Below are 15,850 nucleotides of genomic sequence, written 5' to 3'. Positions count from 1 at the left end.
TATAGTTAGGTCAGGTAATTATAACTGCTCAATTTCAGTGCAATGAGCCTAACTATAATATCCCTGCAGCCTTTGTTTTTTTCTGTGAATTTCAAAGGTTTGTTTAATTCTATTTCCCAACTATATCGTCCCTGTAACCTTTGGTTTGTTCAGTGAACTTCTACAGTTTTTTAATGTTGTTTCCTAACTATAACGTCACTGTAACCTTTGGTTTATTACGTACATTTCTAAGGTTATTTAAATTGTATTTCTTAACTGTAACCTGTAACCTTTGAGATTGTGTATGTGAGTACGTGCATGAGTGTCTCAGTTGGTGTATGAGTGACTGTGTAAGTGTCTCAATGGGTATGTCAATGTCTGTGAGGGTTGGGAGTGGCTGCATAAGTGTCTCACTGAATGTGTGAGTGGGTGGGTGTGTGGGTGTGTGAGTGTCTGAGGGGGTCTGTGAGTGGGTGTGAGAGTGTCTGAATGGGTTTGCGAGTGCCTTCATGAGTCAGTCTGTGAGTGAGTGCATGAGTGTCTGAGTGGATCTGTAGGTGAGTGTGTTAGTCTCTGAGTGGGTCTGTAGGTGAGTGTGTTAGTCTCTGAGTGGGTCTGTAAGTGGGTCTGTTAGTCTCTGAGTGGATCTGGAAGTGGGTGCATGAGTGTCAGAGTGGGTATGTGAGTGGTGTATGTGTCTGAGTGGGTCTGTGAATGGGTACATGAGTGTCTGAATGGGTCTGTGAATGGATGTGCAAATGGCTGTATGGGTCTTGAGTGGGTACATGAGTGTCTGAGTGTATCTGTGAGTGGGTAGGTGAGTGAGTATATACGTTTCTGTGTGGGTATGTCAGCTGTGTGAGTGACACAGCCACAAAGGAACCACACCTGACCTTTTATCCAACAAGGATCCACAGTCTTGCACAAAATATCTACACAAGTGGAGTACTTTCTATTAGTAAATTACTAAGTGCTACCTCCTTGGGTAAATGTCCAGTACATATTCTTCACTACATCTGCATAATGGAGCACAAGGAAAGGTTGCCAGTGACCCAGTGTGCGTTTTGGGAGTGTGATTGTTCCTGGTGTGTATTTATCCAGAAATATGATATAACATGAATACTCCTATATAGAAGACAGCAAAACTACACAGAGGTAAATCTCCACAAGACAAGGGTCTTTCCTCTTAACTATATGAAGTAAATGGTTCTTTCTCTGGAAGAGATGTCCTCATTACCCTCTGCATCAAAAACTCTTTACTGGGAAAAGTACTGGGGGCCCGCTGATTAAGCTGTCCATCATCCAGGTAAAAGGCAAGAAGACCTTTGAATAATACTAAGGTGGGCGGGCCAAATAGGTGAAGCTTTCAAGTGATTTGTACATTTTCATACTCGTAGTAATTTAAAAGCAGAACTATGGATTCTGCTCTCACTAGGAGGACAGCACAACAAAGAACCCACCTTTCACAGTCACCTACAGATTGCGCTCCAATAGATTAACGATGCATTCACTTCCCCAAAGTATTTGAGATCCTTTTTTGGGCTCGACCCCGCGATGCAGTGCGCAGCACTGCTCAGCCAGCCCAAGAGCCCTTATGTGTGGGGTTTTTGAAAGCTGCTCACACGCTCGTGTGTGTAAGCAGGTTTCCGCTGCCGCCACTGGCCTTTCGTGTGCTTTTTTAAAAAAAGCACGCACCCAATTGGGCAAAGGCACGAGCATGTCCCGCCTTTGCTCCGCCCATTCCCGATGGTGGCCAGCACGCGCAGGATCGCGCGTTCGTCTTGCTGCCGCGCTCCCTCGGCCCATTCCTCTGTGGTTCGAGCGCACCACTACTTTCGGTTCCCGGCCCTGCTCCTCTGTGGTGCGCGCACACCACTGGTTCTCACTAGTGGATTGTTTTTCATGTGACTATCCATATTATTCCAATGTGGTACCTCAACGTTATGATGTTCTCACTTTTTGTCTTAAATATAAAGAATTGTTGTTCCTGTAATGCACCTCAGTAAGCGGTTTGGTGTAACGGCTGAGAAATTAATTCTAATCACGGCATAAAGATGTCACCTCAAACGTGTGATCTTGGGTAAACCGCTTCACACCCGTGCTGTTTTTCCTTAGCTGCCTGGGGGCATCTGCTATGTTTTTCTTTGTAAGTGCCTCCCGTTGAGATGTCATTTTTGTGAAGTGAGCATTAGGGCCAAAATGGCCTTTCAAAATTTAATGAGGGAAAGGGGCTGTGTAGCTCCCCCTCCTTGAGCTGATTTCGGCCCCTGGAGCCCCATCTTCTAGGGCCTGGCCATAGTTCAACAGGGGAGGGGACCCTGCGATGATTTTAGCCTCGGTGGCCCCATTCCCCGGGGCCCAGCCATGTCTCCCTGGGTGCCCTGGACCCACCTAGGGCACCCAGTGTGCATTTCAAGGACCGCGGAGGGAGCCTCTAGTCCCCCGCTTTCACAGATACTGCCAAGTCCGAGGAAACCGCTGTGTCTCAGGGGTGGGCATCCCGTGACCAGTATCCCAGTACCCCTCCTTCACTGTGCACAGGTCGATCCCAGGTAGGTGGTGGTCCCGGGGGCCGTATATGTTCCAAGAGGGGGGGGCTGCACAGCCCCCCTCCCAATATTATATATTTTAAAAGACTGTGGGAGGTGGCGGTTCCTGGTGGGTCCTGTGGCCCCCGTAAATTGTTTAATTTTTTGCCCCGGGGAGGTGGTGGTCCTCGGGGAATCTCTGAAGCACAGGAGGGGGTCCACGCAAATAAAGCCCTAGAGAGTTGGTGGTTTCTGGGGCCGAAAGGGCCTTAGGAGGGGGCCCCCATGCACCCCCCTTCCCTTTATAAAAAGCGCCCCCAGTATTTGGCTAACCCGGGGGCTCTTTTCAAAACAAGCGCCGGGGACCACACTTGTTTTTTTTTCAATTCACAGTGGTATTCACAATTATCAACTTGAATTAACAAAAGAAAATATTTTTTTCCCTGCCAGGATCCCTCTGGTGCCCAGGACCAATGCAAGGCGGTTAGGGTATTCGTACTTTCCTGGCCCCCTTTGAATTTTTTTGTGTTTTGTTTTGGGACTCGGCTGAAGCTGAGTCCCAAGATGGCTACCAATACTTTCTGGTCAAAGTGTTGGTAGCCAATCAGAGCTCTGCAGATCTCTACGAGTGCTCGTCATTATTCGCGTACGCTTCGCAGTCGTAGATATACAAATTTGGATTTCCTTTAATTTCTCGCAAACTACTAAATGGATTTACACCAAATTACATCTGCATAGTCTGCAGGCCAAAAGCTTCCTTTCTGCCAAATTTGGTATAACTCCGTCCCTTGGTTTGGGTTGCTGGTGTGTCTAAAGACTCTATTGGAATTAACATGGGAAACACCCTTTTTTGACCCAAGCATTTTCTTTGCCCCTTCTTGATAGATCACCCGAAACTTTCTGTGCACAACTAGAATGTCCGGCGCACTTTTGGGGAAAGGTTTGTGATGCTTCCTCAAATGACCCCAAAGTTATAGGTAAGTCAAGAAATGCTTTTCCTATGGAAACATGGTCCTTTTGTCATTTTGACACATGAAGTACCCACAACTACTTCTTTCAAATGACAAAGGAAAGGGAGTAACAAATGGGTTTAGGCCATTCTCTTTGGAAACACCAGAGAATGTATCAATGATCTGCAGTGGTTGCAATTAAATGAAAGTTTACTAACTGTTCTTGTCAGTGCAAGGTGGAAGCTCTCTGTGAGGGGCAGCTTCTCCTGAGTAACATGAAACAGTAGGAATGGGGAGGGCGAACACACTGGTCCATGTACTGCTGCTCCTCCAAAAGTCCCTTTGTGGTGGGTCAGTTATTAGGGAATTGTGACCCCAAGCCTTTATTGGAGTGTGGTTGCAAACCATGGATATTGTAAATAAAAATGCAGGGATAATGCAGGGATCTGCCCCATCTCTGCACTTGCAGCCATTCACAAGGATTTGCATATAGGAATAAGGATTTTTACAAATGCTTATGAATTGTTTCTTTGTACTGATCAAATTAGTATACCTGGCACAGTGCAATGAATTGACCTGCTCATCACAGAAAATAAAACAAACACAGCACTGGGAGGCACCTGGCCAGTGCCTGGCCAATGGTACATTCTGCCCAATAATTGCAGTTGAATAAAATCTATAATGTAGCTATGGAAATGGTGTTTCAAACTACAAGTCAAATAAGTAGATTCAACATTAAAAGAAATATACTGGAGGAAGGAAGGGTTAGAAATAGGAGGCATTCACATTTTTTAAAGGAATACCCATCATGCAAAAAAGAAATGTATATTCTGAATACTAGAGGCTATGGGCTGAAACCAGGCCAAAGATATGTGCTCATCGGCAAAATAAGTACATATATTTTTAGAAAAGGGTAGTGGAAGCACAAACACAAAGAAAGAGATTTCACAATTACTGAAAAATATTCGGAGACTACTTCTATACTTAATGTTTAGTCAAGTCGTAAACAGTTATAACAGATTTATATCACATATTTGTATGACAGTACTGCCGTTTTACACATTTTCGTACAACATGCAGTCTGGACATTATTGGAAGATCTGTACTCGAATTTACCCAGCATTTCGCTAACCAGGGGACTCATACGCTCCATTCTTAACATTCCGGATGTTGTCTTGGGGTAAAAACAAAATAGACCACCTACTCAGATTCCAAGCACTTTGGGCCGTGAAGAATAAGTCTCAATTTATGAAACAAATCGCGTTGGATGTTATGGATGCTGTTGAAGGATTTTTTTTTTAAATCAGTTGATATAAAGGAATTGAACCATACTAACTCAAAGGACACTTACCAAGACATTACTTCAGAAAGGTACGTTGGTGTAATCAGCATGTTTCTGTCATACCCTAGTTAAACTTTCTCATCACTTTGTATAGTTTTCAAAATGTGCCTTAGTTAATTTGATCTCACCAATATAAAGATATTGTAGTATAGCAAAAATGAGCATTAAGAAGATTTTTCAATATTTTATGGCCACTATATTTTTGTCATCAGAATACCTGTAAGAAGTAACATCATTTTTGTACTGTCCCACCATTAAAGCAGCTTAAGGTATCTCAGCAGACTATTGTTTACCACAAACGTCCTACATAATCTACATACATAGAAGGACTTTTGGTCAGTAGGCTTCATCCACTGGTGTGTTAAATTGTCACTTATATTCTGTTTCCACCCACCAAAGCATACCAAATGGGCAATGGGTCAGCCCTCTTTACCCATTTACCCCCTTCAAGTTAAATGATTGAACAAAGCTTTTGCACATTGTTAACATCCGCTTTAAAAGAGTTCCTTTCCTTCAGTCACAAAGGGCCACATGTACGAACCATATTTGTTGTTGCAAATGGCCTGATTCGTAGAATCGGCTAGTTTGCGACAGCAACAATGCTTTTTGGCATGTTCAAAACCCAAATAGTAATTCGGTTAATTGTCGCCGAATCGCATTTGAGGATTTGCAAGTCGGTATTAGGAAGGGGCGTGTTTAGGTAGTCCTTCCTAATACCGAATCACAGTGGGATGTGTGAATGTTTAGCAACCGAAACGTGGCATCAAAACATTCGCAAATTACCGCCATTCGATAAATGGTGGTAAACAGACCACAGACCTTTGCTTACTCTTAAAAAATGAAAAGATTGCTTTTGATTTATTTTTTTGAAACCCCATCCTGTTTTCCTTTAAGGAAAATGGGCTGCAATTTAAAAAAAATATTGCTTTATTTAAAAGGCCACCATCTCTGTGATGGCTGCGATTCCTATTGGGTCGCAAATTGCAGCCTACCTCATTAATATTAATGAGGTAGGTCAATTTGCGACACATTAGGAATCGTTTTCGACATTTTTTAAGTTTTACATTATGAATGCCGATTTCCTAATTGCAATTCACTAAGGATCGCAATTAGGAAATCACAATTCTGAAGTTTTGTATATGTGACCCAAAGCACTTTTACAGAGTTAGCAATTTTTTTGGGGGGTTATTAGTTTTAAAGATTGGTGCTCCGGTTATGTGCTGATTTACTTAATGTGTCCTTTTAAAGGTTGGTGTTATTGTAGCAGACTGCAATGTGAGTGCTTTGTTGAGTGATAATTTCTACTCTTCACCTTCATAAAAAGTAATGGTAAAATGCATGACCCAACTGAAATGCTTTAAAAAAAAAATCTCTAATCATTTTTTTAATGTAACAATATTATTGTACGCACATTGTGGCCACATTTATGTGGCTACGTTTTCTTTTCTTTTTATTTTTTTGGCATATGCTGAATTAAACAAAAAGTAACCATTGCACCTCAATGTCAAGGTCAGACATATGCTCTTTGTCAATGCTTGTTCTTGTTGGTTTCGCTAGGATTAGGAATCAGTGTGTCATGACACTACCATTAAATGTGATAATACGTGCCCTTTCCCCCTAAAAATATACTTTAAATTGGTTACACACATGTGGCTTATTTAACTTTCTAATTAGACTATGGTAGCGTTCTGTGTATATTTAAATTACCCACATATATGGGAAAATATATGGCTATAGAAAAAAACATTTTCCCAGACTAGACTACAATTTTAAAACCACTGCAGTGAGGCACGGCTAGGAAAAGTGCTTCAAACTGTAAAAAAAAACATATTTCCACAAACTTGATAGGTCACTCTCAAGAAGCAGAGGGGTAAAGTAAAAAAGAAACTAACTATTAAAGGAAAGTGTGTCTCAATAATGCAAATTTGCCAAAAATGTTTTTTCACTGTTTATGTCCAGTTAAATAACCATGAACAGGTCTGCTTTTAATAAACGTTGTTTTTTACAGCTCAGCCTAAGGAAATATTTTAAAGCTTGCTTAAAATGTATTTTTCACAAATCAAATTAAATGGTTAACGTAGATTTTGATAAAGGCATTGGGAAAGTGTTTCTAACAAAGTGCTTTGAGCTGCCCGAAAATAAACTGTAATTAAACCAGTTCTACCGGCCTTCTTTTCTCCCTGCATCTGTAATTAGCATCCCCAATTAGCTCTGAAGTACTGGGCTCCTAAAGCCCAGCCACTTCTAAGAGCAGATAAGCGTTGTTGCGTAAACAATTAATTACTTAGCAGGGATGAGTCTTTGAGTGGGTGCAGAAACAGATGGAAACAGACAGGACTGCCAAAGCAGGCTCCTTTTTCAAGTGGAGCTCCAAATGGAGACCCGAGTTATAGCAACCTTTTCAAGTCCAGATGTCTCACAGGCATTTATCTCTGGCCACCGTGGACAGAACGCTGTTATAACACCGGGAGGGTTGGGGGAGGAGTTTCCCACTTCCAGAGATGGACCTGGAGGGACCAGGCTCCTCCCAGGGGGAGATGGATAGGGGCTTCTAGAACAAAGAGCATCGAGAAGGTTTACATTGAGTTAACATGCTTGAAAAATGAGGGTTTTTTTGGTGGGAATTCTGCTAAGATTGGGTATGTAAATAACCAAATGACTGGCTAGAACAGATGATAAGAAAGGCGTCCAATCACCATTTCTTCAGCTTGACCTGAAAGAACCCCCGAAGAAGAAAAAAATCTGCTTGACTTCTTGCAAAGGCGACTGAAGGATTTCTGACTCAGTTGGCTCCCAGAGACTGGCCCTGCCCTCTAAATGTCATTTAGCTAGCCTCCTGTCCATTGCTGCAGGGACAAAAAAGGCATAAAGGTTTTATTTTCTGAAGATGATTCAGCTGGTAAGTTGTGGATGGAAACTGCAGGGCACCTTGAGGTTCCGGCCCAGAGAGAATCCTAGGGCTTAGCCATCTATCCTGGACTCCTCCCCCAAATGTATATTTCAATTTCCAAAAGTAATTCTCTGAAAGTGTCAAATTTGTACAACATATTTAAGTGAATTGGACTACATAACACTGTTATATGGTTTCTGTTTATTAGTTTACTCTTAAAATCAACAGGCAAAGAGTACCTATAATTTATGACTAGTTTTACAACTGCAGAGTGTTGTGAATAAACACTTTTAAATACTGTTGCTAAATCAGTTATGAGTAAAATTCACAAATGTATCTAAATGGTATTACTTTTCATAAAAAGCAAAATATCATTAAATATAAAGACAATCTAAATTACACAGAAATGTGTCATAAAATATGATTATGAAGAAACCTAAATGTGCATTTTAGGAAGGATTGTGTGATAAATGTAGGTGTGGACAAGGCTTTTGTGCTTTAGCAATGTTATGTATTATCAGGTTCGCCTATTCGGAGATCCAATACATGTACAGAGGCATAATCAGCATAATATAGGGTTGGTGGCTGCGATTCAAGCTAGCAATAAAGTTTATTATTTTCTGACTCATGACCCCAAACCAAAGGTGAGAATCTATTAGAAGGGTGAGAGATAATAAAGATGCCTACATGGTTACCATATTGAAAGTGATGTGATTCCCTAACCGAGCCCCCTCGCCAGGGCTTAATTTATAAAAAAAAGAACAAGCATTTACAATGCAATGATCTCAGCTTTGTTAAAGTTAGAGCTATTGGCATTGGAAATGGCATTTTTTTCTTTTTTTTTTAAACAGAAATTAATGGTATTGTCATTTACAATGGCAATAGGTGAGCATTAGAGTGTAGTAGAGAGTATTAGCGGACACAGAGCCACACACACACACACACAGAGCCGGAGCCGCACACACACACAGAGTCAGAGCCACACACAGAGCCACACACACACACACAGAGCCACACACACACAGAGCCACGCACACACACAGAGCCACACACACACACATAGAGCCACACACACACAGAGCCACACACACACAGAGCCACACACACACACCCCCAGAGCCACACACACACAGAGCCACGCACACACAGAGCCAAAAAAACACAATAAGTGTAAAAAATAATCTGGAAATGAAAACGGTGGCTGTTTGAAGGCTAACACATAAAATAACTTACTAATAAGAAGTGTTCAAAGATACTCAGTGATAAACTCTTCTGTAAACCTCCTCCGGAATACCACTATACCAGGCCGTCAGTGAAAGAGAATAAGAATGTATCCGAATGCATCTAAATACGCGAAAACTCATGGAAATCTCTTGAAAAGGAGATGTCATACCTTAGTGTTTAATAACGTGGTGAATTACCCGATCCAACGTCTCAAGCACACTCTGGATGGAGACGCAGTTACTCAATGGCCGTGGTACGGTGACCCTCGTACGCTCACTCCATGACCGGCCAGTTAGGTTAGATGACTTTATTATTTTAAAATTGTTATTCCTTTGCTTTGCGCCGCTCTTTCTACATTTCTTTTGCCTGCGCCGCTTAGAGGGAATTACAGGGAGCTCTTACCCGCATTTAGTTCCTGCACACCCACACTTCGTGGGGTAGAAGGGACTCGGGGGCACTGTGTAATCATCGCGCCGGTTTCAGAGCACCATCTTGGGTTGGGGAGAAGGATTTCCTCACGGAGCGCCATCTTGGGTGAGGGAGAGCCACTCGCCCTGCCAGGACCCACGTGATCTCTTAGCCTTGGCTTTTTAAGATGGCTGCTAGACAGGCGCGCAGCGACGGTGCGCAGCGGGGGCGCCGCAGGGGCGCCGGAGGTGCGCCAGAGGTAAGCCCGTTTGCGCCCGTTCGCGCAACGGACGCGCCGGGGGCCGGTCCCCCTGGATTACCATCTCAGGAGACCATCACCTACACTCGAGATGAACTCCTATGCATTAACACCAGTTCCTCGCTAAGGGGACTAGCAGTAGCATCGGGGAAGCAGACAGACTCTTTTAGCTGCGGTCTTCTGAACGTGAGGTCGCTGTGTTCACATCACGGAGATATTGCCTTCATAATTGACTGCCATGAGTTAGATATTCTACTCATGACAGAGACATGGACAAGCACGGACTGTGCAGTGGAGCTGGGCTTGGCCTGCCCCTCTGGATATAAAATCAGGCGCATCCCTCGGATTGGTGCTAGAGGGGGAGGACTGGGTTTAATTTTCCGAGAGTCAATAGATCTATCCCTGATTGACATCAAGACCATTCCTGGTTGTGAACTACTAGCCTTTTCTCTGAATGGGCAGGGGGGCGCTCTATTTACCGGTCTGCTCTGCTATAGACCTCCATCCAGCCCTTTTTCGGCTGTGACAGGGCTGATTGAGCTAATCCTTGATTTATCCACCTCGCACTCAACGTTAATGGTACTAGGAGATTTCAATCTCTGGTTAGGCGGTTCTGGAGATACAGCGCTCACAGACCTGACCCAGACCTGCCGGAGTATTCAGCTGCAGCAGTTGGTCCTCACCCATACCCACTTAAAGGGCCACATACTGGACCTAGTTTTTGCAGATCCAGAGTATGTAACTGTACGGAACATCCTGCCCCAGTGCTGGACGGACCATGCGCTGGTGCATTTCTCTCTTACGCCCAAGGTGGGGCAGGGGAGAAATATGAATTCAGGTGGGGTTAAAAGTACCAGACAATGGTCAAAACTTTTGAGTCAGTCCCCTCTACCTTCACTACTCTCAGAGGGTTTTACCTTAGAGGAAAACGTAGACTTGAGCTACGAAAGGCTTAACCAACGGATCGCGTCCTCCCTAGACTCCTTGGCCCCTTTACGGAAAATCAGAAACAGGCCTATTCCGGCTATGCCATGGTTTTCCGAGGAGTTGCTTCAACTTAAACTCCAATATAAGCGGGCCGAGCGCACTTGGAGAAAGAATTACCTGGACTCCGATCGGGCTCTCTACAAACAGGCCCTGTCCATCTATAAAGCACAGATTAAATGTGCGAAGGCCAGGTTTTTGGAAGAGTCTTTGCTGGTGGCAGTAAACAAATCACAGACCTTGTTTAAGATTGTGAATGACCTGTCATGCCCTGCTAGTGCGGCTAATGCTATCTCCGCATCTCAGTCTCTGTGCGATTCACTGGCACAGGCCTTTGAGGACAAAATCGCAGCCATTCTGAACAATCTTGACGTTACATCCAGCGGTAATCCTCAAGGATGTACTGAAACGCATCCCGGGCCTACTATAGAAATAACCCCCAGCTCTGCCAGGTTGGACTGTTTTCCTTCTCCAACTTTTGAGGAATTCTGTTCCTTGGCTCACAGCGTGTCGTCGGGATCACCTTTGGACCCGCTTCCACATAAACACTGGAAGCTGTTCCGGGAAGAACTTTTCCCCCCGCTGTTTGCCATCTGTGATCAGTCCCTGGTTTCAGCACGGGTACCAGACTGCTGGAAATTAGCCGTGGTATCCCCTCTTCTTAAAAAGGACACCTTGGACCCGGCTTGCCCAGCGAATTATCGACCTATCTCCCTGCTCCCGTTTCCAATAAAGATTCTGGAAAAGTGGGTTACAAAACATCTGTCTAAGTACCTGGAGACCGGGTCCTGCTTGGATGAGGTTCAATTCGGGTTTAGACCGGCCCACGGGACGGAATCAGCGTTGGTGACTGTGCTAGACGATCTCAGGACGCGAGCCGACCATGGAAGAGCAGCCTTTTTAGTGCTGCTCGATATGTCAGCCGCATTCGACACAGTCAGTCATGCAATTCTGATTAAAAGATTAGAGGAAGTAGGGGTGACAGGCCATGCCCTGAAGTGGCTGACATCTTACCTTGGAAATCGTCACCAGGTAGTGTCATTACCACCTTTCAAATCTACCATCAGAAGAGTGGAGCAAGGTGTTCCACGAGGGTCGGCCATCAGCCCTATCCTCTTCAACCTGTACCTGCGGCCCCTGGTTGCGTTGATTAGATCTTTCAGCATAGCGGTGACGAATTACGCGGATGACACTCAACTTGTCTTCTCGCTTGAGGGCAAGGAAGCAGTGGCGTTAGACACCTTCCACCGTTGCATGCTCGCAACTGCGGACTGTCTGAATCAGAATTTGCTGCAGTTTAACAGCTCTAAGACAGAAGTCTTACACTGCACTACTGATCGTGTCCCTACACCTCTCCCGCCGGACTTTTGGCCGCCTTCCTTCCAGAGCACGACTGTGTCTACCACCTCGGTCCGTAATCTGGGAGTGATGTTTGGGTCCAACCTCCAACTGGATGCAGCCGTCAATAAAACAGTGAGCACTTGAATGGGACTGCTTCGCATGCTGAGAAAGGTCCTTCCGATGCTTCCCATGGACAGCAGGCCAGAGGTGGTGAGGAGCATTATTGTAAGTCACTTGGACTACTGTAATGCTCTATTTCTCGGAGCACCATCTACTCTGATAGGAAAACTGCAACGGGTGCAGAATCTCGCAGCCAAATTAGCGCTTGCTCGTCGCCGCCTTGACTCTTCATCTCAGGCATTAAGAGACCTTCACTGGTTACCGGTCCTTCAGCAGATCGATTTTAAATCTTTATGTATTGTATTTAGGGCCCTTCATGTACAAGGCCCAGTGCCACTACAGAATATGTTCCATTGGTACACTCTGTCCAGATCCCTTTGTTCGGCTTCTGCTTACCTTGCTGTGGTGCCTAAAGTTCTGAGATTGCGGCTGGGAGGTCGATCTTTCAGCTTTACGGCAGCCAGGCTATGGAACACTCTTCCGCTAGGAATGAGAAGCATGAATGATCTCAATTCCTTTAAGAAAAATTTAAAAACACATCTCTTTCCTAGGGTTAGATCACTTTAGTTCTTGTAAGTCAGCATGGTGCGAAGCAGGTTCCTTCTAGTCAAAGCGCCAGGATACCCGTTGGGTGACAGACATGCGCTATAAAAGAGTACCAATACATACATACATACATACTCCACCTCGAGACTACTACTCGTAACTTCGTACAAGCCGCTTAAAACTTACCAACAGGAATAACCGGACGACTCAAACACGGGCTTCGCTCCTTGATCTGACACGATACAAGCTCCTCTACTAACACCACACGCAGAACGTATACAACGTGATCGAATGGTGGTCATGAAAATAGAAATAGGACTGCTGATGCTAGAAATGGGCGCCATCTTGGAGAGTGTAAACGGAAACAACTACGGAACAAAGTGAGCAGCAAAGTTTCTGGTGTTGCGTGATTAATTATACAAACGTGATATCACCGAGAAGAAATGCAAGAAAACTCCAAACAACTAAACAGAAAATAACAAAAATAACAAAATGGTCATAATGAAATTGCCGGTGTTAATAACACAGTGAAAAAAACGGAATAAAAAAAAAATGCCCATAAACGCCCACCACTAGAAAAGGGGCGGGGCTTAAAAAATCCAAAGACTAGAGAGAAACGCCCCCGAATCTGGAAAAGACGGGGCTTGAATGGAGTGACGCCCCTCTCCTCCAATGGCTGGCCTCCGTTTAGGAAGCCAGCCAATGGAGAAGAGGGGCGGGTTCAAGCCCCACTGTAGAAAACATCTAGAAAACATTAAATCTCGGAGCTCTGCCCACACTGCTGCGTAGTGCGACTCTAGTACGAGACCTAAAAAGAGTGCCAGGGCCCTCCTCAGGAGGCCACTGCAGCTTGCACCGCATATTGCCCCAGCCAGCGCTGCCAATGACTGTAACAACACAACTACAAACAATCCCGCTCCTACAAGTGTGACAATTTGGATTATTTCAGGGCCCCAAAGCTATAAGAACGGCTTGGGCAGCAAAATAGTCATTTGCAATGTATATTGAATTAAAACCCGCTTCCGTGCGTCGGACAGCCCCCGGCCGTCTGATGTCACGGTGGGAGTGTGTGGAGGACGGCCCGGGGCCATCCGTACAGCGCACGCGTGGAATTCTCCAGCACCGCAGGCGGAATTCCAGCCATCTCTAAATTAACCAAACAGCGACACCTTGTGGCAGACTGTCACAAGCGCCGGTGTTGACAATTAAGTGTTGATGCAGAGCACCGGAAATCACAGGCTCAAATTAAGCACTGCACCTCTCTCCTGCACTTCCATTAAGTACCTCTTACACCTTCCAACGACATCCTCGTCCAGCACTTATTTCCTTCTACTCTTCATCCTTCACTTATCCCAAAATGCACCTGAAGGTGTGCTATATAAGAGTGCTTTGTGCAGACACTGTGCGCCTAAATACAAGATACTCTGCAGACCATGTCGATTGCTTAGGGTGGTTCCTGGAGATTCCCATAGGGGTGTGCGCAATCTGTGATCTTCTGGGCCCTCAGAGACCAGGGAGAAGAGTGTACATTTAAACATACAAGTAGCAAAACCACAGACACAGTGAAAAGCTGTCCACATGCAGAGAAAAGCTGGTTGTTTTGCCACTCTGTGCCAGTGGTCTTCAGGGGGCTGCTTTCCAGTAGGGTGGGCTGCTTGACCTAACTATGCCTAAACATGCTCGCATGGTCCCATTCTAGTTATGGGTTCCTGTTGGGTAGGGCTGGCTAGAACGTTTTTTACCAAGAATAATTTTGATTTCCAGTCTAGTCGTTCATTCATGCATTATCAGCTTGGCTCATATTTACAAGAGTGTCATAGCTCCCAGGGAGGGTCTCAGGAGCAGTGTACAGTTGCAGGTCCCTCACAATAAATAAATAAATCAATGCCTCAAAACATATAATTTTTTAATGGGGAGAACGATTTGAAGTGGAATAGGGAGCATCGTGGTAGAGGAGGAGAGGAGAGCTAGTTAAATAGAGTAAAAAGCAAAGATAAGTAGAATGTAAAGTAAATAAAATTAAAGAAATATAACAGCAAGGAGGATTAATGGCACTAGCAGTTTGATAGCGAGGCGTAATACTCATCCAATATAAGGAATCAAACATATGATAAAAAGACCACAGAGCAATATATATGTTATAATATGGGTAAATCCTACTGTTATGGGTACTCAATTCTATCTAGTTAACTAACCAGTTATTTTGCTAAAGTTATGAAAGCAGGAGATACATACAGCCTCTGAAGCCACAAAGCATCTCACTCAGTCATAACATGAGCTCCATCTACAACCTGGAGTATACAAGTGGTACCCTGGGGCTGTCTTACCGAGGAGCAGTCGCATTCCAGGACTCCGTCCAATTGTAGGGTTCGGGAGAGCGGAAGCGCTTCTCGGCAGTTGGAGCCGCAGCGTATGGGATGCCCAGGAACTGACGGACACTCTTCCATTCGCGACCAATCTGGACAGCTTGGGATTTTCCAAAAAGAGTCCCGTGCGAAGCAATAAATGCTGAAGTTGCAATGGACTCAGAGCTGCTTACTGACAGATCTGTTTGAAATAAGAGCATTTTGAAGAGTTAAGGTCTGACGTATTGTGACAGGTAAGCCTTCAAAAAAGGGCATAATGGAGGAGATTTTGCCAAAAAGCTAATGTCAACAAACTAATACACTGGTCTCAGGTTGCCCAATCTACCAGTATCATTTAAGAGCTTGTAATGGGTTGATTCATTGTTTTCAATTATCATCAGTCAGTTAAGTACAGATTTGTATGGGACATAATGTCTTCTGAGCAACAATATATACCATTGCATATACTGCGTATAAAAAGGAACGATGCCCTCATCCACTCTTTGAAATGGATACATTTTCCATCTGATCAAAATCATCTGCTGATTTGCAACGACCTTAGATACGAAAAGGATACACAGATCTTTTTAATAAAAATGTAGCAAATAAACTCTGTGCGGTCACAGTCTGAAGGACTTGTTTTCCCAGAAACACCATAACAAGCTGATGTTTAACGCTGGAACAAATGAAATCATAGCATATGTAGGCAACATCTGCCCTCTCCATAGGAATTTGGACCACTCTATTGAGAAACGTGCTTCTCTCTCATGAGCAATCTGTAGAACAAGCCTCCAAATTCGCAAGCACAGTTGCTAAGAGTATATTACAGCTAATCACGGGCACAACATTGACGTTGCAAATTCATAGACTTGATCACAGTGAAGAATTCTGCCACAGTATGTTTTCAGTTTTATATAGCACACACTTGGCCCAG

At 44.3% G+C, this 15,850-nt stretch overlaps 1 protein-coding gene across 1 annotated transcript in view; it reads right to left on the bottom strand.

The window, feature by feature from the left end:
- Positions 1–15,850, bottom strand: part of TG (thyroglobulin) — a 711,260-nt gene that overhangs the window by 316,093 nt on the left and 379,317 nt on the right. Inside the window, exon 38 of the mRNA XM_086966244.1 lies at positions 14,899–15,118. Within this exon, the coding sequence (XP_086822370.1) occupies positions 14,899–15,118 (220 nt within the window). The remainder of the gene's footprint in view (positions 1–14,898; positions 15,119–15,850) is intronic.

Source organism: Lissotriton vulgaris, chromosome 4_1 (genome assembly GCF_964263255.1).
Source record: "Lissotriton vulgaris chromosome 4_1, aLisVul1.2, whole genome shotgun sequence".
NCBI lineage: Eukaryota > Metazoa > Chordata > Amphibia > Caudata > Salamandridae > Lissotriton > Lissotriton vulgaris.
The sequence above is the reverse complement of the archived record's forward strand: the minus strand, read 5'-3'. Positions and strand labels throughout refer to the sequence as shown.